At 47.2% G+C, this 22,263-nt stretch overlaps 10 protein-coding genes across 10 annotated transcripts; 5 read left to right on the forward strand and 5 right to left on the reverse strand.

Moving 5' to 3' along the window:
• Positions 1-48: 48 nt before the first annotated feature.
• On the forward strand, positions 49-2,059 carry N7481_009720 (putative general amidase; the record flags this gene model as incomplete). Its single annotated transcript, XM_057268939.1, has 3 exons — positions 49-489; positions 554-1,841; positions 1,902-2,059. 3 exons carry the CDS (start codon positions 49-51, stop codon positions 2,057-2,059), a joined length of 1,887 nt encoding a protein of 628 aa, XP_057119616.1.
• A 195-nt stretch (positions 2,060-2,254) lies between these two features.
• N7481_009721 (oxidoreductase, short-chain dehydrogenase/reductase family) lies at positions 2,255-3,250 on the reverse strand (the record flags this gene model as incomplete). Its single annotated transcript, XM_057268940.1, has 3 exons — positions 2,255-2,669; positions 2,731-3,045; positions 3,135-3,250. 3 exons carry the CDS (start codon positions 3,248-3,250, stop codon positions 2,255-2,257), a joined length of 846 nt encoding a protein of 281 aa, XP_057119617.1.
• A 440-nt stretch (positions 3,251-3,690) lies between these two features.
• Positions 3,691-5,484, reverse strand: N7481_009722 (Zn(II)2Cys6 transcription factor; the record flags this gene model as incomplete). Its single annotated transcript, XM_057268941.1, has 5 exons — positions 3,691-3,738; positions 3,786-4,130; positions 4,204-4,417; positions 4,793-4,988; positions 5,052-5,484. The coding sequence occupies 5 exons, from the start codon at positions 5,482-5,484 to the stop codon at positions 3,691-3,693; spliced, it is 1,236 nt and encodes a 411-aa protein (XP_057119618.1).
• Positions 5,485-6,304: 820 nt separating this feature from the next.
• On the reverse strand, positions 6,305-8,336 carry N7481_009723 (uncharacterized protein; the record flags this gene model as incomplete). The annotated part of the gene is made up of 9 exons (XM_057268942.1): positions 6,305-6,781; positions 6,834-6,892; positions 6,950-7,008; positions 7,065-7,245; positions 7,296-7,526; positions 7,588-7,709; positions 7,766-7,875; positions 7,925-8,047; positions 8,109-8,336. 9 exons carry the CDS (start codon positions 8,334-8,336, stop codon positions 6,305-6,307), a joined length of 1,590 nt encoding a protein of 529 aa, XP_057119619.1.
• A 1,334-nt stretch (positions 8,337-9,670) lies between these two features.
• On the forward strand, positions 9,671-10,011 carry N7481_009724 (uncharacterized protein; the record flags this gene model as incomplete). Its single annotated transcript, XM_057268943.1, has 2 exons — positions 9,671-9,874; positions 9,964-10,011. 2 exons carry the CDS (start codon positions 9,671-9,673, stop codon positions 10,009-10,011), a joined length of 252 nt encoding a protein of 83 aa, XP_057119620.1.
• Positions 10,012-11,597: 1,586 nt separating this feature from the next.
• On the forward strand, positions 11,598-12,014 carry N7481_009725 (Endoribonuclease L-PSP/chorismate mutase-like protein; the record flags this gene model as incomplete). Its single annotated transcript, XM_057268944.1, has 1 exon — positions 11,598-12,014. One exon carries the CDS (start codon positions 11,598-11,600, stop codon positions 12,012-12,014), a length of 417 nt encoding a protein of 138 aa, XP_057119621.1.
• A 684-nt stretch (positions 12,015-12,698) lies between these two features.
• Positions 12,699-13,694, forward strand: N7481_009726 (alpha/beta hydrolase; the record flags this gene model as incomplete). The annotated part of the gene is made up of 1 exon (XM_057268945.1): positions 12,699-13,694. The coding sequence occupies one exon, from the start codon at positions 12,699-12,701 to the stop codon at positions 13,692-13,694; it is 996 nt and encodes a 331-aa protein (XP_057119622.1).
• Positions 13,695-14,539: 845 nt separating this feature from the next.
• Positions 14,540-16,663, reverse strand: N7481_009727 (copper amine oxidase; the record flags this gene model as incomplete). The annotated part of the gene is made up of 3 exons (XM_057268946.1): positions 14,540-14,706; positions 14,768-16,194; positions 16,257-16,663. 3 exons carry the CDS (start codon positions 16,661-16,663, stop codon positions 14,540-14,542), a joined length of 2,001 nt encoding a protein of 666 aa, XP_057119623.1.
• A 1,019-nt stretch (positions 16,664-17,682) lies between these two features.
• On the forward strand, positions 17,683-19,284 carry N7481_009728 (flavin monoamine oxidase family protein; the record flags this gene model as incomplete). Its single annotated transcript, XM_057268947.1, has 2 exons — positions 17,683-17,881; positions 17,957-19,284. The coding sequence occupies 2 exons, from the start codon at positions 17,683-17,685 to the stop codon at positions 19,282-19,284; spliced, it is 1,527 nt and encodes a 508-aa protein (XP_057119624.1).
• Positions 19,285-19,816: 532 nt separating this feature from the next.
• N7481_009729 (SDR family NAD(P)-dependent oxidoreductase) lies at positions 19,817-20,774 on the reverse strand (the record flags this gene model as incomplete). Its single annotated transcript, XM_057268948.1, has 4 exons — positions 19,817-20,001; positions 20,066-20,364; positions 20,505-20,654; positions 20,713-20,774. 4 exons carry the CDS (start codon positions 20,772-20,774, stop codon positions 19,817-19,819), a joined length of 696 nt encoding a protein of 231 aa, XP_057119625.1.
• Between the last annotated feature and the right edge of the window lie 1,489 nt (positions 20,775-22,263).

Genomic DNA, 22,263 nt, shown 5'->3' on the forward strand with positions numbered 1-22,263 from the left:
ATCATGAAACTCCGATAAGCATGTTCAAAGGGTCCGAGTCCCGCAAATATGGGCGTCTTCAGTCGAATCGGCAGTTCCGCCTGGGCCGAGGCTGGTATTCCCCGCACTCCCCGCATCCGCCAGTGTTATTTCAATGTTGCATTCCGCAACCTTCAACTTTCACTTTCACCGTCACCCATCATGGCATCCCAGCAGCCCCCTTACGTGGCAATCGCTCAGCGAAAGCAAAACGAATTGGCTGCCTCCATCCCCTCCGAATGGCAACTCCCTACCGAGCTCATCCCTGAGGGCATGCTCTCACCCGCGGACTCTATTACCGAAGGCCCAAAGCGATATGGCCGAGTGAACGTGATGAAGATACCTCGCACTTGCGGTATACTCACACCAAAGGAACTGGATATTACAGAGAACTACGATGTCCGGGGGTTGGTTTCTGCGATGACAGAAGGTCAATTGAAGTCGGAGGAGGTTACCCGGGCATTCTGTAAGGTGAGAATTCGAGACAAATGCACTTATCCTGAAAAACAAATCGGCTGACCTATTTCAAAAACAGAGGGCAGCCATCGCCCATCAACTTACACGCTGTCTCACCGAACCGCTATTCGATCGGGCCTTACGTCGCGCACAAGAACTGGATTACACACTGCGGCAAACGGGCAAACCCGTCGGACCCCTGCATGGTCTGCCGGTTTCCGTGAAGGATACATTCAACGTGAAGGGAGTTGACTCAAGCATTGGGCTATCTGCCTTAGCATTCAAACCTGCCTCAGGGAATGCAGCGCTTGTGGACCTGCTACAATCTCTCGGTGCCATCGTCATCGCCAAGACGAACATCCCCCAGACACTGGGGACTCTCGACAGTTGCAACCATCTTTTTGGACGAACGCTCAATCCTATAAATCGGCAGTGGACTGCTGGAGGCAGTACTGGAGGCGAGGGCGCATTACTTGCGATGCGAGGGTCCATGGTCGGCTTCGGCACAGATATTGGTGGCAGCATTCGTGTACCAGCGATGTGCCAAGGCATTTATGGCTTCAAGCCGAGTAACGGTCGTGTTCCATATGGTGGCCAGGAGAGCGGCCAACTAGAGGGCAAAGGCCGGATTGCTCTGCAACCCGTGGCTGGCCCCTTGGCCCGCTCGGTCGCGGATCTTGGAGCCGTGATGGCGGAGATTGTTCCCCGGGCTGAATTATTTGGCGAGGATTGCATCCCCGGTTCCTGGCAACCTTTTTCTGTTCCCCAATCCCTGGCTCCCCCACGCAACTTCACCATTGGCATCCTGAAAACGGATGGCCTTGTCACACCACTGCCGCCGATTGCTCGTATCCTGGACGAGGTAGCAAGTCAGCTGCGCCGGACGCCGGGTGTCGAAGTTGTCGAAGTCCCTCTGCCGGCTGCCTTGCCAAAATGCCAGGGCCTGGCCGGCCGTCTTATGGGCGTTGATGACGGGTCGAGCATGCTAGATAAAATTGAGAGCATGGGCGAGTCTCTTATACCTTGGCTACAGGGTCGCATGAAGCGCGGAAAGGCTCTTACCATCGATCAGCTAGCTCGGTTACAGGCTCAGCGTGCTGAAATTGAGTTGGAAATGTTGAAGATGTGGACTCTTTCTTCATCCAATAAGGGCCGGCGCATCGATGCTATTATTTGTCCGATCGCACCGCATCCAGTTCCACAAATGGATCGCTACAATGCTGTGGGATACACCTCCACGTTTGTTCTGCTGGACTATCCAGCTGGTACCGTTCCCGTGCGACCGTTCGTTGAGTCGGATTTGGAACTTGGACGGGAGATGGACGCGCCCGTTCTTGGGAGCTGGGATAAGGCGAATCGACAACTATGTAAGTGCTGATATTGTTAATGGGCTCTCGTGGAATCTAGATGCTAATAATTTACTGCAGGGACCGAGAAGACTGTCGATCGCCGCGTGTACCTGGATTCACCGCTTAGTGTTCAGGTTGTCACTCCCAAGCAGCATGACTACCAACTGTTCCAAGCAATGGAGATCGTCGACCGGGCGGTGCAGGGGAAAACCGGCTTGCCCAGCGCAAAATTGTAGATAACTTATGATCTATGTTTGTAAATACTACCATAATAGTTCAGTTCATGTGAGCCGCACTATGGTGAAGGGATTCAATATCGATGCCAGTTATAATGAGATTATCAAAACCATGCTTGTTATTTTACGCCAAGAGTGGGTTGATTTCAATGCGAGGCCTATAGATCATCGACATACTATCAATCAGAATACCAACTAAAGTCTACCTTTGAGGACTGCACCGCCGTCGGTTGCAATAACGGCCCCGTTCAAATGACTTGAAGCACGCGAAGACAAAAACACGACCAGCCCTGCAATATCCTCGGGACGACCTAAACGGCCGTTAGGTGAGTACTCTTGCAGCTGCTCTAGCCCACCCTTGAGCTCGATCAAGCCACTGGCCATCTTCGAGGGGAAGAAACCCGGCGCAATGGCGTTGGTCAGGATATGCCGAGGGCCTAGCTCAACAGCCAGGTTTTTTGCCAGGTGAATGGCAGCAGCCTTGGAGGCGGAATAACTTGGCGTGGCGTTCTCTCCAACAGTTCCAATGCCAATACCCGCCACGGAAGCGGTGACAATCACGCGAGCGGGATCCTCGAGCGTTGCCTTTGCTTCGAGGAGCGGAGCAAGTCTATGAGTTGGTGTTAGATTAGAGAGGACTGTCTAATAACGTGGAAAAGGAAGAGACGTACTTTTGGATTGTGTAGAAGATGCTCTTGACATTCAAATCCATCACCTTGGAGAACATCTTTTCCGGGTGGGTATCGAACTTCTCACCCCAGGTTGCACCCGCATTGGCGAATAGGATATCGACATGATCTGTTGTTTTGCTAATTTCTGCAACCAGCCTATCGAGATCTTCCATGCGGGAACTATCGGCTGGAACAGAGATGGCCTGAGCTCCGGGTCGCTTGGAAGGCAACGCGTTAAGCGCCGCGACAGCTTCGTCGCAGGCATCCTTCTTTCGGGAGGTGATATACACCTTGGAGCAACCAGCTTGTAGGAGACTAATATTCGAGTTAGGTTCATTCAGGTACAAAATATTTACTTCGTGGGTATTGTGTCTTTGAACATCCAAATCCAGGGTAGAACTTACCCCGAGGCAGCATGAAGTCCCAACCCGCGTGAACCGCCAGTCACGACAGCTACCTTCCCCTCGAGGGAGAAGATATTCGAGAAATTGGTCAATTGAACCTGGTCTGCGGCCGACATGATTTTCTTGATATATGAAGATAGATGCAGGAGGGGAGGTGTTAGGATGAAGTTCGCATCCGGGCCAGGGTATATAGTCCACCCGCGCCGATTGACCGAGGCTCGTCTGGTTACATGCCGAACCGAACCCCGCAACTGTGTGGATTAGTAATCACTCCCCGCGGGAGAGCATTTTAGGAATCAAACCACGTTGATGTATAGTTAAGCAAGATTCTATTTTATATTAGTCGTAAACCCACTATACCAATGACTGGAGAGCCAGACACGTTGGCCTATCTGGAGTGGGCTGCTTTGATAGCTGAATAGTGACCTTTATGAGAAAAATTCGACATGCTGAATCATTTCCAAGTAGCATGACATCAACTGGATTTTGGTTGGGTCCAATTACTTTTGGTCGAGTGAATGTTAGCGCTCGTGGAATTCCAAATCTTAGATTCAAACTAAATAATGAGATAATCGTCCTGAGATTCTCGTGCCGTCGTATCTGTCTTCGAAGGATTAGACATGGTCCAAATTCAAGACAGGGGGGATTTACAAATGAGGTCCATAAGATATTGCGAGAGTCCCATTTTGGCTGATTCCCACGGGTTTCCCAGACTTTGTGCAGTAACATTTTTGGGAGATCATTACTGAACCCGGCAACAGACCTAATGCCATCAAGTCTTAACAAGATGTAATGGCGTGAATGTAAGGAGAGGGTATCCGTTCCTGCAATGAAGAGTGGAAAAATAGCCAAGTCGATCAGGCTGGAAGGGATCTCGGATACCGCATCCAATACAGCTTCCACTGATTCTCGGATGATTGATACCTCAGCGGGCTGCTCGGGCGACAAAAGCCGGGATGTATGAGAGTAGAAATGCATGTCGAAAGCTTTCGTATACTGCACCCCAATTGGACCCATCGTCTGGTAAGTTCGAATCCGGCAGCTGCCATGAATTTATACTCAGGTATACACCCATCGTGAGCTCTTTATATTCGAAAAGGTCCATATTCTTCATCTGATGAGCCTTTGCATATTCTAGAGCGTCCCCCATCACGAGGAATAGCTCCCTCGGACATCCATTTACCCGCTCAAATTTTGATGTGCTTAGAGCAACAATTTTCCTGCGTAGATCTGATGAGACGCATAGACGTTTCGGGTCTGAAAATGATCGGATCACGTCCAGCCTGATAAGAAGTTAGGATTGGTTTACTCAATGATTTCCGAATGCCGACCATGCTAGATTTCCAAGAAAAAATACAGCCCGTTCGTCCTTGGCTGTTAAAGTCTCTGACAGTCGTAGTTGGTTACAAACTGACATGGCGCCAGTAATATGGGCCCCATGCGTTGAGATACCCGATTCGCAGATCTTTATCCAAGGTCAAAAACACATTTTTGAGGCTCCCTGACGAATGAAAGCAAAGGGCGAACATTGAAGACTTGGAGGACTAACATCATGGAGGAGGAGAAGTTGGATTGTGGCGAAAAGCCCATCTCTCTCATCCTCATGTGGTTGTGGGGATATGCCATTCTGGATTGTATGTATTAGGCAATTAATGCACCTGAGTCGATATTCATCGGCCACTTCACGGAGGTCATCCTCTCCGATTGTAAGGGCTCTATGACAAGCGGAAAGACCGAGCACCGCGTAAAGTACCCCGAGCTGCTCGTATGCCAACGGTAGGACGTATGATCGGTACGGATTGTTGGTGTCGGCCCCGGAGAGCATGATTTGATGGGGACATATCACTTGATCGTCTGCAAAGTTAAGCAGTCAGTATAGAAATTGACTGCAAGGCACTTCAAGGCAGCGAAAGATACAGTGTGTTAGGAGTGACTGCGTCCGGGTCATGACGAGCAAGTCATTTAGTTCCGAGGTTTGGCTAAGATGGCGCGAGGCAGGGCTACTATTCGCAGATAATGAATCAAGCATAGGATCTAGGTCCCAAGATACAGGTTCGTGTAGATTCGCCTCGGGGCTGGTCCCGTTTCTTGAGCCCTCATTTGTTGCCATCAAAGAATTGGTCTCCTTGGGAGATTCCTCTTGAAACTGAATGACATGATTGAAGATTGTTGATTCGCGCCTTTGACCGCTTTTTTTGCTCGTGGAGGTCACGCTGCGGAACCGAAATTTCTCAGGATACCCTTTACATTCCAGTCCTTTGGCAGCACATCGCCTACATGTAGGTCTTGTACGGTCACAGCGCCGACATTTTTCGCGGCAGGTTGCGCACACCGGATCTGTCCTCTTCATTTTGTCGACAGTACCTTGGAGATTTCGGCGCACAAATAAGTTCTCGGCATTTATGCTTGTAGAACTGCATGGATAGTGGCGTGAGGATGTGGAAGTCAGAAGTTTTAAGATTTGGCATTTTTGCCCTCAGTTTGAGATAGCATTCATTCCACGTGATATGATATAGGTCTGGTCACCAAACTTGAGAAGAATGCGGGGAAATGTGGGAGGGGGCAAAGATAGTAGCTCTGGAGTCATGAAAGCTTCACGCCATGGTACTCGTACATATCTTCATACGAGTTTTGTATGGGAGGCGAGAACAAATACTGTGGGGAATCGTGGCCGGATCGGCTCTAGAATGCGGCGTCACCTGCCTATTTAGGTTGAAGGGGCCGCATATCATGACTAGTTTTGTTTCATGGGATAGTACGGTGGATTCTGTAATTCAGAGGAATCATATAGGTGGAGCAACATCATCCGCCAGTAATCGCGTTATCTTTCGAGCAGCGTACGCATTTTCCAATTGTAGTTAACCCTCCCTTCCCCATACTGACCTGGGAGGACGAGCCCAACTGGTTTGATATTAGCTATCCAAGTGGCAGTTACCATCGCGGATACGCAAGATATTTATCGGTTATGGGACGTATATTTCAATAATTCTTCGCACTAATGGTTCAATCCTTCGTAATAGCCAATGCGATCGGAGCAAAAGACGCCTGCGTGTGATGAATCTATCGTATAATAGCCTTCTCCTGGAACCACGCCGGTGGGAGCAAAACAAACTTGTAACTCAATTCTGATAGAAAATTGGGGTTATAAGAAGCCCAGAAAAAGGTACAGTTCAATCCTGCTCAGCTTGCTTCATCGCCTCCCAATCGATACGTGGCCCTTCAAAAGAGGCCCTGCCAGAGAAAAGCCAAATTGAGTTGATGATAACAAAAACTCCCACCAAAATCACAGGGGTATAGTTCATGGATTTGAGCGAGACAGGAAGGTTTGGAGGCATACAAATCAATACACCTAGCAGAACGATCCAAAGGGTCGAAAATATGTTGCAAAATAATCCCAACCGGCCAAGATTGAAGGGCCGACGAGGCAGAACATTGCGGCCACGAACCAGCAAGATGCTTTGAGGTACCGTGTATGAGATGTTCAAGAAGAGGACAGCCGATGTGATAATTGAATTGAAAGCCGTTGTTGATGCCAAATAAAGAAGCCCATAAATACAAGTAAAGATGTATGCGGCTATTGTTGCATTGAGTGGAAACTGCAATTTGGGATGAACACGAGAGAAGAAGTTCGCGAAAGGCACCCCATTCTGTGTGTGATAATTAGCTGCCATAAAAAAATCCAGGGAAGATAATACATACATCTCGGGCAAATGCCCATGCAATGCGTCCGGCGGTCACCCACTGAGATGGGAGACATGCTGAGCTTTTTGTTAACCGCACGAGTCTTGGGGTTTATAAGTAACAGGATCACTCACAAGTGTAGATCACGAATAAGAGGATAAAGAGACCAAGAGTGACTTTTCGACTTCCGGTTCTGTGAGAAAGCGAGTTAGAAATAAGCTGTGGATTGTAGTCGAGCCGGAAACTCACACTTGATAGATTAACTCAAGACTTGGAAGTGTTGCAGTCCGTACGGCATCCATATCAACTTGAAATACCATGAGAACAACAAAAAGAGAGAATGCAGTAAAAAGGCCAATGAGCATAGTCAAGATCATGAGTTGAGGAATGCGTTTTCCTGGCCTAGGCATCTCCTCGGAGATATGGATGACTTTGTGATGGAGTTAGCTTCGACCATAGGACTTTTCAGAGAGCACCAACCTCCATCAATACCGCCAAAGGCGTACATGGAATTGCTGATACTGAGTAGCCATGCTGTGCCCGGACTCCAACCACTGTTTCCCAGTCCAGACTCTACCAAGAAGGAAGTCGGCATCCGACTCTTGTGCATCACGAGTGCAACAATGAAGAATATTAGATAGCCAGCCAATGAAAGATAGAGAGACAACTGAGCCATAGCATGCATTTTAGCAGAGAAGAAAACCGGAATCACTAGACGGATTAGTTGTGAAAACAGCAGTTTGTGTTGAGGACTCGGAATTCGAAGACCTACTGGTCATTGTGGAAACAGCCACATATATACAATATGTTTGCCATTGGTTTCCAGCATAGCTAGGATAGCAAAAAGCCACGATACCGTTGAGAACTGCGGCTCCGAGAGAGATACCCGAGCATCTTGACAGGTGTCAGTTGATATGGTAGTGAGAGAAGGGAGGTAAATGTTATCATACGACACAATCCACCAGGCAAGCATCGATATCCAACCAACAGTGTACGCGGCATAATTTCTTGTCTTTGCAGGACTGAGGATATAACAGAAATGGTATTGTCCCCCACTTGACTTTTTACTTGTTAGAACTTCAAATTCCTCTCGATGTTGGGATCCCTACCGGATAGGCGGAAGCTAGCTCTCCTAGCCCGATAGCGACAGCGCACTGGGCGAAGAACGCAACTAGTAGGCTGAAAATGCATGTCTGTGGACCTCCATAAATCAATCCTTGACCAAAGCAGCTCTATCACAGAGGTTAGGGTGGGTTGATCTCTAATTCGACTATTGTAGACTGCGTGACTCACCAAATATCCAATCCAAGAATTCGTAATTGAAAACCCAAGGCCAAGTGCCGAAACCCAGTCGAATTGACGAGGCATGGCGGCTTCGTGGCCATTTGCCCGAAGAATCGCATCATCGTCATCATCATCTTTCTTCGTTGCAAGTTCATCTTCCAAAACACCATGCCCTATGCTGAAATTATCGGGTGGGATGCCGTCATATTTTGTCGATTTAGTAGGAGGGTGAGTCATTATAAACAGGTGTGGCTCGTCGAAAAAAAAAGGAATACCCGGAGTCCTTGTTCTGTGATATCTGAAGGAGAGAAGCAGAATTTCTTTCAAATACATAATTTGGCAGGATCTTGTATTTATCGATTCACTATGTCTAGGACACCAAGGGATGTCCAAGGGCCAGTCGTTGAACCATAACCCCAAGGGAGAGCATGATAAGCTTACCCCGCATTGCAGACGCGCAGCCGATAGCGGCACCGATTATAGAGAAAAGGTTTCCACGGGTGGAGCAGCTGAGTACATTGCCGTGTTGGACCAAGATTGACCATACTCAATTGAGACATGAACCCGTATTGGAACCCCGGATTGGAAATGTATGTAAATCTCAGTAATTCACTTCAAGATTTCGTTAATATTCCCTGACTTGCCACACTCTATTTGAAGTTTATATTGGCGAAGACACTCGAGTCTGAGTGTCCAGATGTAAATTGTTGGATGAATTGCCATAATGGGAAGTTCTTTCAACGCATAGAGAAGAAGAGATGAAACCTACCGAGGTCTTCATATGGTACTAGTCGGCTGAAGCTGGCTTCTCAACAGAATAGCAAGGTGTAATGGATAGTGGCTTGGGGCGGGCGTCCGGATTCATGGCGATAGGGGCATCGTGAACGATTTAGTAGCTCCATGTCTCGTCCGCGGTGGAAAGTAAAAGAAAGATATTAATGGAGCCACTGCTGCAGTAGGGTTCCAAGGTTATTGTTCAGATCGGCATATATCTCCCAGGAACGGTCAGGTTTCGCTTTGTACAGCATTGAATTACTCGCCTGATTCGAGTTCTTTGAGTATCCAATTCAATCAAAACCAGCAGCTTACAAAAAGTATCCTTTTGCCATTGGGATGAAAGAGAGGGTAGGAACATAACGTCTCCGTGTAGAATACTACCAAAATGTGAATAGAACGGCATGATATTTGCAGTAGATAGCCCGCAAGAATCAAAATTTGAATTTTCTTGATTCTGCTGCTCACTGGAACGTCATTTGCAACTACAACCGAGTCAATAAATTGGATTTAGCCCACTCCAAGCCCTTGGACTTATGACCGATAGAAGGACTGACCGATTTACCAAACGGGGTAAATCTTTCAGCAAGCAACATCATACCGTTTATAGCAAGGAGTCCAGCTAAACGAATTTCATTTGAACAAAGAGTATTTACATGCTGTTGGTAGGTGATATTCCATTCCAAGTTATAAAAATGCCTAAGCTAATAAAGTTAAACCCCACAAAGTTCTACAAAACTTTCCAAGCAACACGTTTTCATTAAGGCGCGACTCTTTAAGGTCTCCAAGTTTTTTCTATGTCTCAAAAATCGAAGACTTCAATCACACACAATTTCGAGAAATACTCCACCAAGGAGGATGTTGTTGCTATGCCTCTCGAGAACATCAACACACTCGAAGCAGCAGTCAATTCGGAGATCGTGGAAAATCCTGAAAATGCCAGAGATTCAACCAACGTGATCAAGTCTACTACTCCTGGATACTCCACAATCGGGCAATCTGTGAGCATAAGGGCACAAAGACTCCAAGCGTAAGTTCTGGATTAAATAGCACAGTAACATATTATTAATCTCCAAATTTGAATTCATAGGTTACTGCACACATCCGCGGGACAAGACTGCGCTCTGGCGAGCATTGAATATCTCGCTCACGCACTGCACTTTCTTCTTGCAAACTGTCAATGGCAAAATATTTATGGACTTCTAGGACACCCAAAATACTGGTCGAAAAGTGCCAACAGACAACCAGTGCCTCGCCGCCTCGATATCTTTACTAAGCGACAATCTCCCGCTCTTCTCAACCTGTCTTCGCTCTTCAGCAGTGCGCGTCATACTTTGAGACTGTTTGGTCTCTTTTCTATATTGACAGAAATTCGAAGGGACTTCCAATGTCCAACAAAGAGCAGCCTCATAGAGGGTATCAACATTTTCCAGGTCTTTACCATGGCGTCGTATCAGCTTCTCGAAAATATTGGCCATCTCGCGTCGAACAAGATTATTTCGTTAGAAGCGATTGGAGTCAAATTTAAGACCAAAAGACTCTATATCTTAGCAGCACGGGCATTATTTTTACATTTTTTGCTTGAGCTGATAAAGCTGAGCAAGGAAGCCTGGCTCGTCAGAAAAGGCAGAAAAGGAGCCCAGAGTCAGATGCCACCTTACCCGGGAAAAGTCGGATCAGAATATAGGCAGTCAAATTCGGCAGAAAGCCCTGTCAACAGAGAGAATAAAAATTGGAGTAAAAGACTGTGGGCGAGCTCGGTGTGGGGGATTTTATGTTTGTATTGGAGCTGCGGGCAGACAATTCCGCTCGTGGAGGAAATGGCTGGTGGTGTAGGTTTTCTGGCCGACTTCTTTACCTTGAGAGACAAATGGATACAAACTAGCAAATAATACATCAATTTATATGTCTTAAAAGACTGCTACCTCACAGAAAGCTAGTACTTGGAAATTGACCTTTCAGGGAAGTAGAGTTAACTGATTCCGGTTAGTATCTTCCTGAAAAAGAGTACGTGAAATTGGAAGTACAAGCAGGTATGATACAATCTGGCTAATGGGTTACATTGATGATCTCGGATTTATATAATATTTTTTAAATTTATCCTACTACTTGTAGTAGTATCCATTGGTGACGCCTGGCACCTACAAGGAGTAATCGGTTAAAAGCCCCTAGTCACTTCGGCTTCTTCCGTGGGGACTCGAAGGAGACCTATTCTCTTTTGGTTGCTGCCGAGGCCTCGGATTTGTCTTGACGCCCTGAACTCTCTGGAAATTAACATTGTCACGGCGTACTCGCGGTTTCCCACAAAGAATTCGATCAGGAATATTCCATGGAGAAGAGGCAGAAGAGGCCCCACTTCTCACTGTTTCGGAGCGATCGGCAGTGGGGATGCTGATTTAGGAAGCTCGGCCAGCAGTGCCTCATTTGGTTAATCACCCAACCACCTGCAGCTGTAACATACATTATCACTGGAATTTGAGTTCAATTGACTATTCAATATAGCATTTGAGAATAATATAGGTGAACCTGACCAATTCTATTTCGTTCTTGACTCATCTCAACTGACGAAAGGACTGTGACAGCTAACCTCATGAAAGAACCATTCCCAAGCCACAATATTCAAATTTGAAATTGTGAGTTCCCAAATCTCTCCTTTTCTTCATCGAAGCTTTATCATTAACTGTCAAGTTACTATTCCATCCTAATCCACATCAAAAAAACAACATGCTGGGAATTGAATACTTCCAGGCCCCAGGCCGGCTAGGCGAGATATTTGAGGCTGGGGGTACCTCAAACGTTGCCAAGGTCCCCTTGCGTGGGAGTCTTGTCGTGACAGGGGGCCAGCCCGGTTTCGATCTCGAGCGCGGAGAGTTGGTGACCAGCTCACTAGAGGACGAAGCTGATGCGTGTTTCAACTGTGTTGACGCAGCGCTGAAATCTGCCGGAGTTGCCGGTGGACTTGCGCAAGCACACAGATTCACTTGCTTTCTTAGCGATATGCGCTACGAAGCCGCTATCATGAAAGTTTGGCGGGCGCGAATGCCCAGCCATAAAGTACCTTGGGTCACTGTCGGCGTTTCCATGTTGGCAATCCCAGATATGAGGGTTGAAATTGCCGCCGAGGCTCTTACAGATGGCTAGTCTTGTCATAAGAGTGCTTAGAAAATGAAAACATATGCTGCTAGATCAGAAGATAAACACTAGCACTTCGGGTCCAGCGATGCGTCATCCTGGCCATATTGAGGGGAATTAAGAAGATTCATGTATTCCGATTAGTCTTTACGCAGAATATGAATGCATCAGCAATATACTACGTAGCTCCATGATCAGTAATAGATAGTTCAAGTTAGACCCGCCTAGGAGGGCGGATTTGAACGGTGGTAAATTAAATATAAATTTGACTGAAATATTTCTTACCATAAGGCAAATATCCAGAAACCTGACTTGGACATTCGCCAGTGCTAACTAGTACTACTCCATGGGAACTTGGAAGAAATAGAATGAAAGTCTTTTTACGAGGCTAATAGCTAGGCATCATTTGTAATAATGGCTTCTGCGGGACTAGAATTGGAGGGTGACCATTGTCTTCGATCGGCCTCAAATCAAAAATGGAAGTTTTTCCAGCAGAGAATCTGGCCTGAACTTGTTACTGTCAACAGTTTCCTGGCAAATGTGGACCCCATGATTGAGTACTAGTATATGAATTTTCTCAACCCTTCTGACCTCGGAGGGAGCCAAAACATATAAATCAGCCGCATTATCCCAATATTGACTCTCCTCTAACTTTTGTTACGAATTATCTGCTCAAGCTTCATAACTATAACAATGGTGCAAAGAAAGGAGATAGCCATCGAGCCTGGGAGCCTGCCTCTACCCCCCCCCTACGATCCTGAGATTATGACGGTGGAAGATACACAGCACCGTCCAGTACCGAAAAGCTTCGACGAGCTGAAGGAAATCCGCAAGGGAGAAGAAGATTGCAGCAAAGAATTCTTCGACGACCCCGATCTCACCATTAATGATCACGCCATTCCTATTTCTGAAAGATTTTTAACAGCCATAAGTCTATCGCGTCGTCAACCCTCCAAAGCGAAAAAGCCTCGACCGGGGATTCTTTTCTTCCACGGCGGGGGTAGAGTCATGGGGAATGTGTTCACCGGTCTCAACAGTCTTACTGATACCGTTAAGGAACTCGATGCCGTTGTCATAAGCGTCAATTACCGCCTCTCGCCAGATTACCACGGGACAGAAGTTGTGGAAGACTGCTATGGCTCACTGGTGTGGCTTTCTCAGCACCTCGACCTTTTCAGGATTAATCCCAGGCAATTCATGATTGCAGGAGTATCAGCTGGTGCTGGTCTTGCTGCGGGTACAATCCTCATCGCGAGGGATCGCAAAGGGCCTCAAGTCTGCGCCCAGCTCCTGATGTGTCCGATGCTCGACGATCGATGCAACTCTCTGTCTTGCTTGCAATTTGAGAATGGACGTGGATTTTACACAGAGTGGGATCGTTATGCCTGGTCGTGTATCCTTGGACGCGAGGCTGGTCAAGAAGGTGTCAGCCCCTATGTTGCGCCTGCGCGCGCGACAGATTTATCGAGTCTTCCTATTGCATACATTGATGCCGCATCTGGAGAGCCATTTCGTGATGAAGATATTGCGTATGCCACCAAGCTATGGGAATGTGGTGTACAGGCGCACTTGCACATTTGGGGTGGCGGGTGCCATGGCTTCGATTTATTTTACAAGAGTGAACTTGGTCGCCAGGCATGCGAGACACGTACCAAGTGGCTAATAAAATTCCTTCATTCTCGAGGATAATAGAAGACCATGTTATCTCCCAATAGAACGGGAGAACTTCTAGAACCCCGCGTATTTAGAGCATTGCGGAACTTAATTCGAATAATCCATCAATCTTGTCGCCGTTGCTTTTGTCATAAGATTCCATTGTCTTCGCTAAGATGATTTAAAATCTCTTCAATGGGATAAGAAGCACGCCTACCCTGACCACTATCTATCAAGATAGCAGGAAAAGCTATTCAGATATGTGCCTCGGGCATTCAAGATCGGCTATCTCAGCCTCCTCCTCTATTCTAGATCATCATCACACACCTATTTTATAATCATCTCTCTCCTCCTCCATGGCAGGATTTTTCGCTGTCATGAAACTTTTATCATATTGAATCAGAGCCAGAATGTTCGATAGATGGTTTTCATTTAAGCTCAATCAATCAGCCGGTCCAGGGAAGGAAATTGGACGCGAGGGCGTAGTCAGGGTAAATGGGTAACAACAATCGGAAAAAGTGAATTATCACTGCTCTCAAAACTCCAAATGACCAAAAGGTTAACTATTCTCGCTGGGTTCCTTTCCAGCTCAAGGATTTTTAGCCATACGTAACCGCTCTGGATCCAACATCTCCCTCTCTATTTAAACCTCTCATCTACAAACAACCTGGGAACAAATTCCATACTCCTACACACATATATTTCTCAATTATCGCCTACTCAACTCAAACACACAAAAGTAGTGCTCTTTTCACAAGTACATAGATGACGAAAAGAATAACATAACTAAAACTCGAATACCTGTACTCTCGCGACTAACGTCATGGTTTCATAGGCTGGAATTCCGGAAGCTTATTTTTTAAGTGCCAGATCCTTACATGCTATATGCGAGAAGGACGAGTGGAGCAGCACGAAGAATCATTTTGGTGGAGTGTGGATTTGTTCTCGTTCTGGTTGGATCGTGGCACGTCGTTGGATGGGTTGATATCGAAGAAGTTGACGGGCTTCAGGGACACCATCATCTTCTCAGTGGGCATGACTGGAAAATCTAAGACTCAAGTCAGCTACAGTTGGTCATGGTATACACGCTTTTTATTGGTGAGGCATACCTTCAGTTCGAGTGACATGGGTGACACCAAAGCTGTGCCAGAGAACGACATCTTCGTTTTTAACATTCTCATCACGAGCAGCCCACTTGGCCAACCCAGTGTCCTCTCTGCTTTGATTAGTGAACTCACCAGAGGCCCAGAGCTCATGATCCCGGTATTTGGTGACCCATATAGGTTTCGTAGTGAAGATACCACGCTTGAGGTTGAATGTAGAAGGTCCCATCATTAACATCTGACTGGGAACAGGATGCAACTTGTAACCGACAGGCTTGTTCGCAATATAGTTGATCTTAGACTCGTTCAATATCTTGAATGTACGATTCTGGGTCAGGTCAAGGTCATATCCGCCAGGCTTCTGAACCTGTGTTTGCTTGACCTTGAACGCACATCCAAACGGGTCAAGCTGGGGCTCGTTTTCCACAGGAATACAGTCATCATAGACGACGGTGTTGTCGCGTCCGTCGAGTGAGGGGTTGACACGGAGACAGAAGAGATGTTGGTGGTTCACTGCAAGCACGCCCGGGGCCACAGTAGTGCCCCAAGGAACGTGAACTCCCTTTTTGATCGGCATTGTAGAAACTATACCTGTGGCACGGACATCGACGTGTAGATTGGCGGCCTGGTCAAGAACGAAAGCAAGGATATACTCGTAGTTTGCAACGGTGGCAGTGCACTGAACAACGAGCTGGCGGTCGCGCACAACAGACGACTTTCCATTACGGAAGTTAGTGTGCTTCCAGCCAATACCGTCATCAACCTCGTGCATGCAGACAACGTTGGGCATGATAACAGGATCGCCGCTACTTGTAACGCGGATGCCGTTAAAGTAGGCAATGTGGCCAAGGCAATCGCATCCTAAGCTCAGAGAGTTGGAAGTGAGACCGAATCCAGAATCACCCAAGTCAAATGCTTGTTTGCGATGGTAGGGGGAGCGGGGATCGCCATATGGAACGGTCATCTCACTCATGGAGACACGATAGAATAGGGAGCGTCCGTCATAGCGAACATCGTGAAGGACAGGACCTTCACGCATATTCCATCCAAGCTGAAAAGACCACTTCTGCCACTGAATATGACGTCCTTGCATGGTAAAAGAGGGACCCTGAGGCTGAAGAACCTGTAGAGGTTTGAGGTCTTTGCGGAAAGAATCAGGGCCCATGAGGTCGGCGCTATATTCGACAGCGCTGGTAGGATCCCAGGGTTGAGTTTCCTCATCAATCTCATCAGTGGCGCCGGTAGGCAGTCGTTGCAGGTCGATTAGCTCCAGAGTGTGGCCGTCGAAAATGGGAGCGAAAGGTAGAGGAATAGAGTAGTGGTTGGCCTGGGGGTCATCGCTCAGAGCAAGGTACATGTAACACTGGAAGAGACGGCGGCGCTCGTTATGGTCATCAGTGCCGAAGCTCCACGGGTCATTCTCAATGCGGGAACTAAGAGAATTGTTAGTCAATGGGCTTGGTCGCTGCTGTTTGGGGGGGGGAGAAGTGCTTGCCCAGCAGGGAGCTTCAACTTGGCCACCTCCTCGAGGACCTTCGGGTGTGATAAGCAGGCCTTGTGGACCAGATCGTACTCGACCCAATCGACGGGACCTTGTGAGTCAGGTGCATCGTAGCTATGCTCGACGACTCCCTTGGTAATGTTGACAATAGCAATCGTGAGGATAGGGCTCTTCAATTGGTGAAAGTAGGCGCGGCATCGGCGATCGGGGGCCGAGGCACCGTGATGAATGTACTTCAGGGTCTCATCCTTGGAGGGCTCGTAAAGATCAATGACCTTGAAGCGAACGTCCTTGGTAGTAACACCTAGGTGTTGCAAGATTGCCGTGGACGCGACCTTGACCTCCCCCACGTGCAATGGGTCAAGGGGGTGGGGGTTGGGGGCGGATGCGGGGAGATACATAACAGCTAGAATATCACGAGTGCAGCTTCGGTAGGAAGCGGATATAAAAGGGCTTGAAGTCGCAGATATTGCTTCGAGTCTTCAAACCCAGGAGTCTCTTCCATGAGACTTAAATAACATTTTTGATTGCTGTTGAGCTACTTAACAACATATAGAATGCTGCATCGGGAAGTAATGCCCGCATCCTCCTCATCCAAGTTTTGTTTAACAGCCGCCACTTGACTGCCTCGCGTATATTTATCCAAAAAGAGTAAATTGTGAGAAGATCTGAATTGTGGGGAGACTACTATCGTGTACATACATACTTCTGTTTCAATCGGGCGGATCCGACTGTGGATGACAGGGCATTTATGGCTTGAGCTTGTGGCGCTGCCAAATCGGGTAACATTCCCAACCACAATGAACGTCGAAAGCCTTGACAGCATGAAATCTAAAGCCCCACTAATCTAGATTTACTCATACACTGAATAACAGTTTTGCTACAGTCTTATACACAAATTTCCATTCACAGTCAAAAGTTAGAAGCGGAGAAACCGATGGAGTCTATCGTTCCGGGAGCTTGCGTTCAGGAAAATCTAGAATCTTGCGGCAAATTGCTGGAGAATTTCATTGAAGAAGGCCTTCAGGCTGATATATGATCATTTTTCTTAAGGGTCATAGTCGAATATCATCAATATTCGCGCAATTGATCTACATCACGGCATGCAGCCTGCCACGCAACGACCGTCTAAAAGGCCGGAGAAGTAAGCCACAATGCAGTGGACAGCAAGATAACACCTTTCATTTGCCAGAAGTTTATTATCATGTAGCGAATGGCAAGCTGAGTAAATAACTCCATGAGGAAAGCGTCTCAGCCTTGGCTCTTTCAACCCCTATCAGGCCAAGTTCATCCTTTTTAAATGGTGGAACTCCACGTCGTTGCCAGGAAACAGTCCATGCTTTCAACCTCCATAATATTTTAACGAGGTTCTAGTACATCAGCACCCTACTTTCCTCAAGCCTAAGCTTTTCTGTCCACCATGTCTTACCACGCCGCGCTCTCCCACGACGGTTACACCTACACCAAGCACGACGGCTTGGTCCAGGGTCTTCGGACTTACGGTTTCATACAGCCGCAGAGCAAAATAGGTGATACTGAAGCCGGTAAAGTATGGGACGCAATTGTTATTGGCGCTGGGTACACTGGCTTAATTGCCGCCCGTGACCTTGTCAAGGCCGGTGAGTTGTCTGCGACTTAATTCGGAATACGGCCTCACCGGAAACACTGAGAGATATTAATGTGATCACAAATAGGTAATAAAGTTCTTCTTTTGGAAGCTCGTGACCGTGTCGGTGGTCGTACCTGGTCCGCAGAGGTCGATGGGACAACATATGAGATGGGTGGAACCTGGGTTTCGCACGTCCACGGTCGCCTTTTTGCTGAGATGCAGCGCTACGGTCTGCAGGACCATGTGCAAATGACCCGCACCGATGATGGAGGCTGTTCATACTTCACTCTCGATACCGGCTCCGGTTCACGAAAGCTCTCCCTTGAAAGCGCTGGTGAGATGACCCAGCGGGCCTGGAAGCTCTTCATGAACTATGATGGTCTCGATGGTAGGAAATTATGTCCTCTTCCCTACTCCACTCTCGGCAACTCTCGTGTCTCTTTCGAACAGGTCCAGGCTGTAGACCAGATGTCCTGCCGTGATCGAATCAACCAGATAAAGGACGAGCTATCCGCTGATGAGCTCGCCCTCCTTGAGTCTTTGATCCCCCACATGTGCGCCGGTTCCGTCGAGGATGTCGGTTATCTTGAGATGCTCCGCGCTCAGGCTCTTCAAGGATTCAGTCCTGAGACCTTCGAGGAAGTCTGGACTCTTTACAAGATCCGAGACGGCCAATCCGCCCTTGCTCGTCGTATATTTGATGATGCTGTTCGCCTCGGCCTGCGATACTCTTTCAAGACACCCATCAAATCTATTGTTGACCGCCATGGTGTTGTTTCTGTTGGTACCACTGCTGCGAAGGAGTTCCGTGCTCGTCGTGTTGTGAACACTATCCCTCTTACCGTTCTGCACACTATCCACTTCGATCCACCCCTTTCACCCCTGCGCCAAGAGGCCATGCGCGTTGGCCATCTTAACTACTTGACCAAGGTTCACGCCGAGGTAGAGGGAGACCTACGCGGCCTCCGTGGCTGCACATGGCCTGGTGATCTCCTTTATGTATATGGTGATGGCTTCTGTGCTGGTAATCAGTCCACCCGTATCACTTCCTTCGCTGGTGACAACCGAGGCAAGCTTGACCCTATCAAGGAGCCCGAGCGTCTTGAAGCCGCTCTACAGCGCTTCCACCCCATGAAGATCAAGAAGCTGCTTTTCCATGACTGGATATCCGACCCTTACTCTCAGGCTGGCCCCGCGTGGTACCGCACTGGCTACCTTACCAAGTATCTAGCTGAGTTGCAGAAGCGTCACGGAAATGTTTTCATGGCTAACGCCGATTGGGCCTCTGGTTGGCGCGCCTTCATCGAGGGTGCCATGGAGCAGGGTGCACTGGCTGCTGACACTGTTATGAACGAAATTGGGATTCTTGGTGCTAACTCGCCTAATGATCCTGAACATGACGCTCGTCTGTGAGTGATGTATTGCTTGAGTGGTCCTCACAGTTGTATATAGCAGCCTTCAATATGTTGTTGCCCGATTTTAAAACCAACTGAGTTGAATACCATATGGTCTTTTCACATTTCAAGCCAGGCCGCGGGTGATTCGGTAATAATGTGTTTATAGTGGACATCAAAAGCAATCTCCAAAGTTTCCAAAATTTCTCGTATGTAAATATTCAATGCTATTTTGTAAATAATCAATCATCAGGAGTCGACCAATTGCATGGTTTTTTAACCTGGCTCTCCAAGTCTTGCGTCAGGTTGAACAGCTTTGACCTATTGCGAATGTTCAAAGACAGGAATGTTTGACCTGCAAACAACTCTCATTGTAGCTACCATTCTTTACGCTATCCCGTCAGAAGGCACATTTTTATCTGTAACAAATTCGCAGATTCAAGTTCGCGAAAGCTCTACGGATGTCACTATCTTCCTATTTTCCTTTCACATAAGATGTGATTTGAATATTCACATTTCTTGAATTTTCTCAACAATTTACCATTGTTGCCCTAATTGTAAAGACCACCGTTCGCCGACAAAACAGAGCCAGTGGTCCACTTAGAGTCCTCAGTGCACAAAAAAGCAACCAAGGGGGCGATATCTTCAACCTCGCCCACACGAGGGGCAGCCGGGGTAGCCTCGATCATAGGCTGCATATCCTTCAAGAACTGCTCGTCACTTTGAAACCATTGATCTATAAAACCAATTAGCTATAAATGAATTTTATTCAAATGAAATTTTGGGGTATTTTATCTTACCAGTAGCAACAGGGCCAGGGTTGACGCAGTTCACAGTGATTCCGTGTGAGTGACCCAGCTCCTTTGCCCACACGCGAGCCAGTGCTTCATTGGCGGCCTTGGTAGAGGCATAGACAGTCTGACCAGCAACTCCAAGACGGGCAGCAGCAGATGAGATGAAAATAATACGACCACCACGGGGCAGATATGGAAGAGCGGCCTGGGTGAGGAAGATAGGGCCGCGGACATTGCAGTCGAAGTGTGAGTTGTACATTTCCACATTAACATCCTTCAAGTCAGCTTCATTTCCAAGCGCTGCGCTGATTATTTGTTAGTTGCTTGCAAAAATTCCGCCTTGGGGTAATAATTTACTTGTGAATGAGGATATCAATCTTTCCATCCTTACTAATCTGTAAGGCCGCCTCCACAAGGCGGGGACTGTCTTGAATATTCATCACACTAGCTTGGCATAGAATGGCCTTTGCGCCAATTTTCTGAATTTTTTTTGACAATTTCATCTGCGCGCTCTTTGCTGCCCTCAGAAACATAGTTGACAACAACGTTGGCACCACGCTTAGCGAGCTGGAGGGCAATACCAGCACCGATACCACTAGACCGCCATTAGTCAATGTTAAAAAGTGTAGTTGAATCTTCAAAATGGTAAGTACCGTGAGGAACCAGTGACAATGGCAGTTTTGCCCTCAAGAGAAACACCAGAGAAGTCAACCATTTTGGCGATCTTGATTTTGTGTCCAGAAAAGTCGAAAAATATGGTAGAGGTAAGGTCTTTTAGAAACAAAGGCATAAAAATTGCTAATTAAGTAGGTTTTGGGGCTCTTTAATGACTTCATAATCCTTTTAATTGCTCTCCAAACACACATCTAGAAGAGTTGGCTATCATACCGAGTGGGGGGGGCATTACCTATCTGGGAAGGTCCCCCAGCAATGGGCCGAATCGACACTACCAAGCCCAAGCGCTTCCCCGCCCTATCCACCGGGCTTTCGTTCCTACCCAAGTGTGATAAGAAAACCTGCGGCCTGTAGTGGATCAAGGGGCGGGTAAACTATGAACTATGAAAATGTCAAATATTGTGGAATTTTCCGCCAATACCTCACGGGCCTAGGTGGGTCTGCCGGTGCTGGGGTCACAATTGATTTACAACAACTTGGCATAGATTTGCATGATGCATGGCCCACGGGTAGGTATCCGGTGAAACTAGAGTCTTAACTATCCTGCGGGTTACTAGGCATCTCCCCACTTAGACTTTACTGTTCAAATATTACGCGTTAGCTTCAGGAAAGCTATCCCATAACTATTGAGCGTCAGCTTTACTTTCAGGTTTCCGGTCGGCTAATTATTTGATCTATCAAAACTAACTAAATCTTACTTCTCGGTAATACTTGGATATTCGGTAATAAGAGATCAATCTGAAATTCCTGATTGAATATCATCTAATCATCAAGCCCATCAATAACAAGTCGGTCCCGCTCGTCCTAACCAGCAATTTCTAGCCTCCTAGAATATTGAAGGTACTAGGGAACCACAAAACCAATGAGCCTGGTGAATGTTTCAAGTTCCCTTTCGCAGTTTTCGCTTTTTGAATTGATGCCTGAGCTCATTCTGTGTCTAATGTCAATTTCAGGCTATAAAATCAACTATCTTCCATACTTTCATCACTTACCGGTACCTCCTGTTCCACCATAAAGATTAACGATTTTTCCCTTGTTTGGTTGCGGGACAATATCTCATTCTCCTGAATATATCGCGAGGAAGATCCTTTCACGATAGACGCCAGGAGTTTTTTCTTCTTTGGCTTGGGTGAAGATCCTTGCCAGTGGGCGACGTGAATATTTCCGCAGAGTAGTGGAGCAATAAAATTCATTTTGCTGATAGTGGCCCAAGGACGTTTTGTAGTAAAAGCATGAAACGAAATTCTTGAGATTATTTAGCAAATTCAACCTTGGAAGATTATTTTCTTATAAGAACTAGGAAAAAGAGACCTTGGGAGAACATAATATATAACTCATAATTACCCATCCCATATACTATAGGACGTACTACTAGTAACTTGAATCAGCCGCCAAATCGATGCCTATCAACATCCGGCAATAGGAAACAATTTGAATGGGTAAAGCGGGTCCCTTTGCCCAGAAACCCCGATTCAGGGTCGAGCCATTTTTAGCGCGGTTTGAAGCTAGACTAGTAACTACTGGACCTC

The sequence above is a fragment of the Penicillium waksmanii genome (genome assembly GCF_028829765.1).
Source record: "Penicillium waksmanii strain IBT 27052 chromosome Unknown utg000008l:1.0-5622682.0:1.0-5626561.0, whole genome shotgun sequence".
In the NCBI taxonomy this organism is placed as follows: Eukaryota; Fungi; Ascomycota; class Eurotiomycetes; order Eurotiales; family Aspergillaceae; genus Penicillium; species Penicillium waksmanii.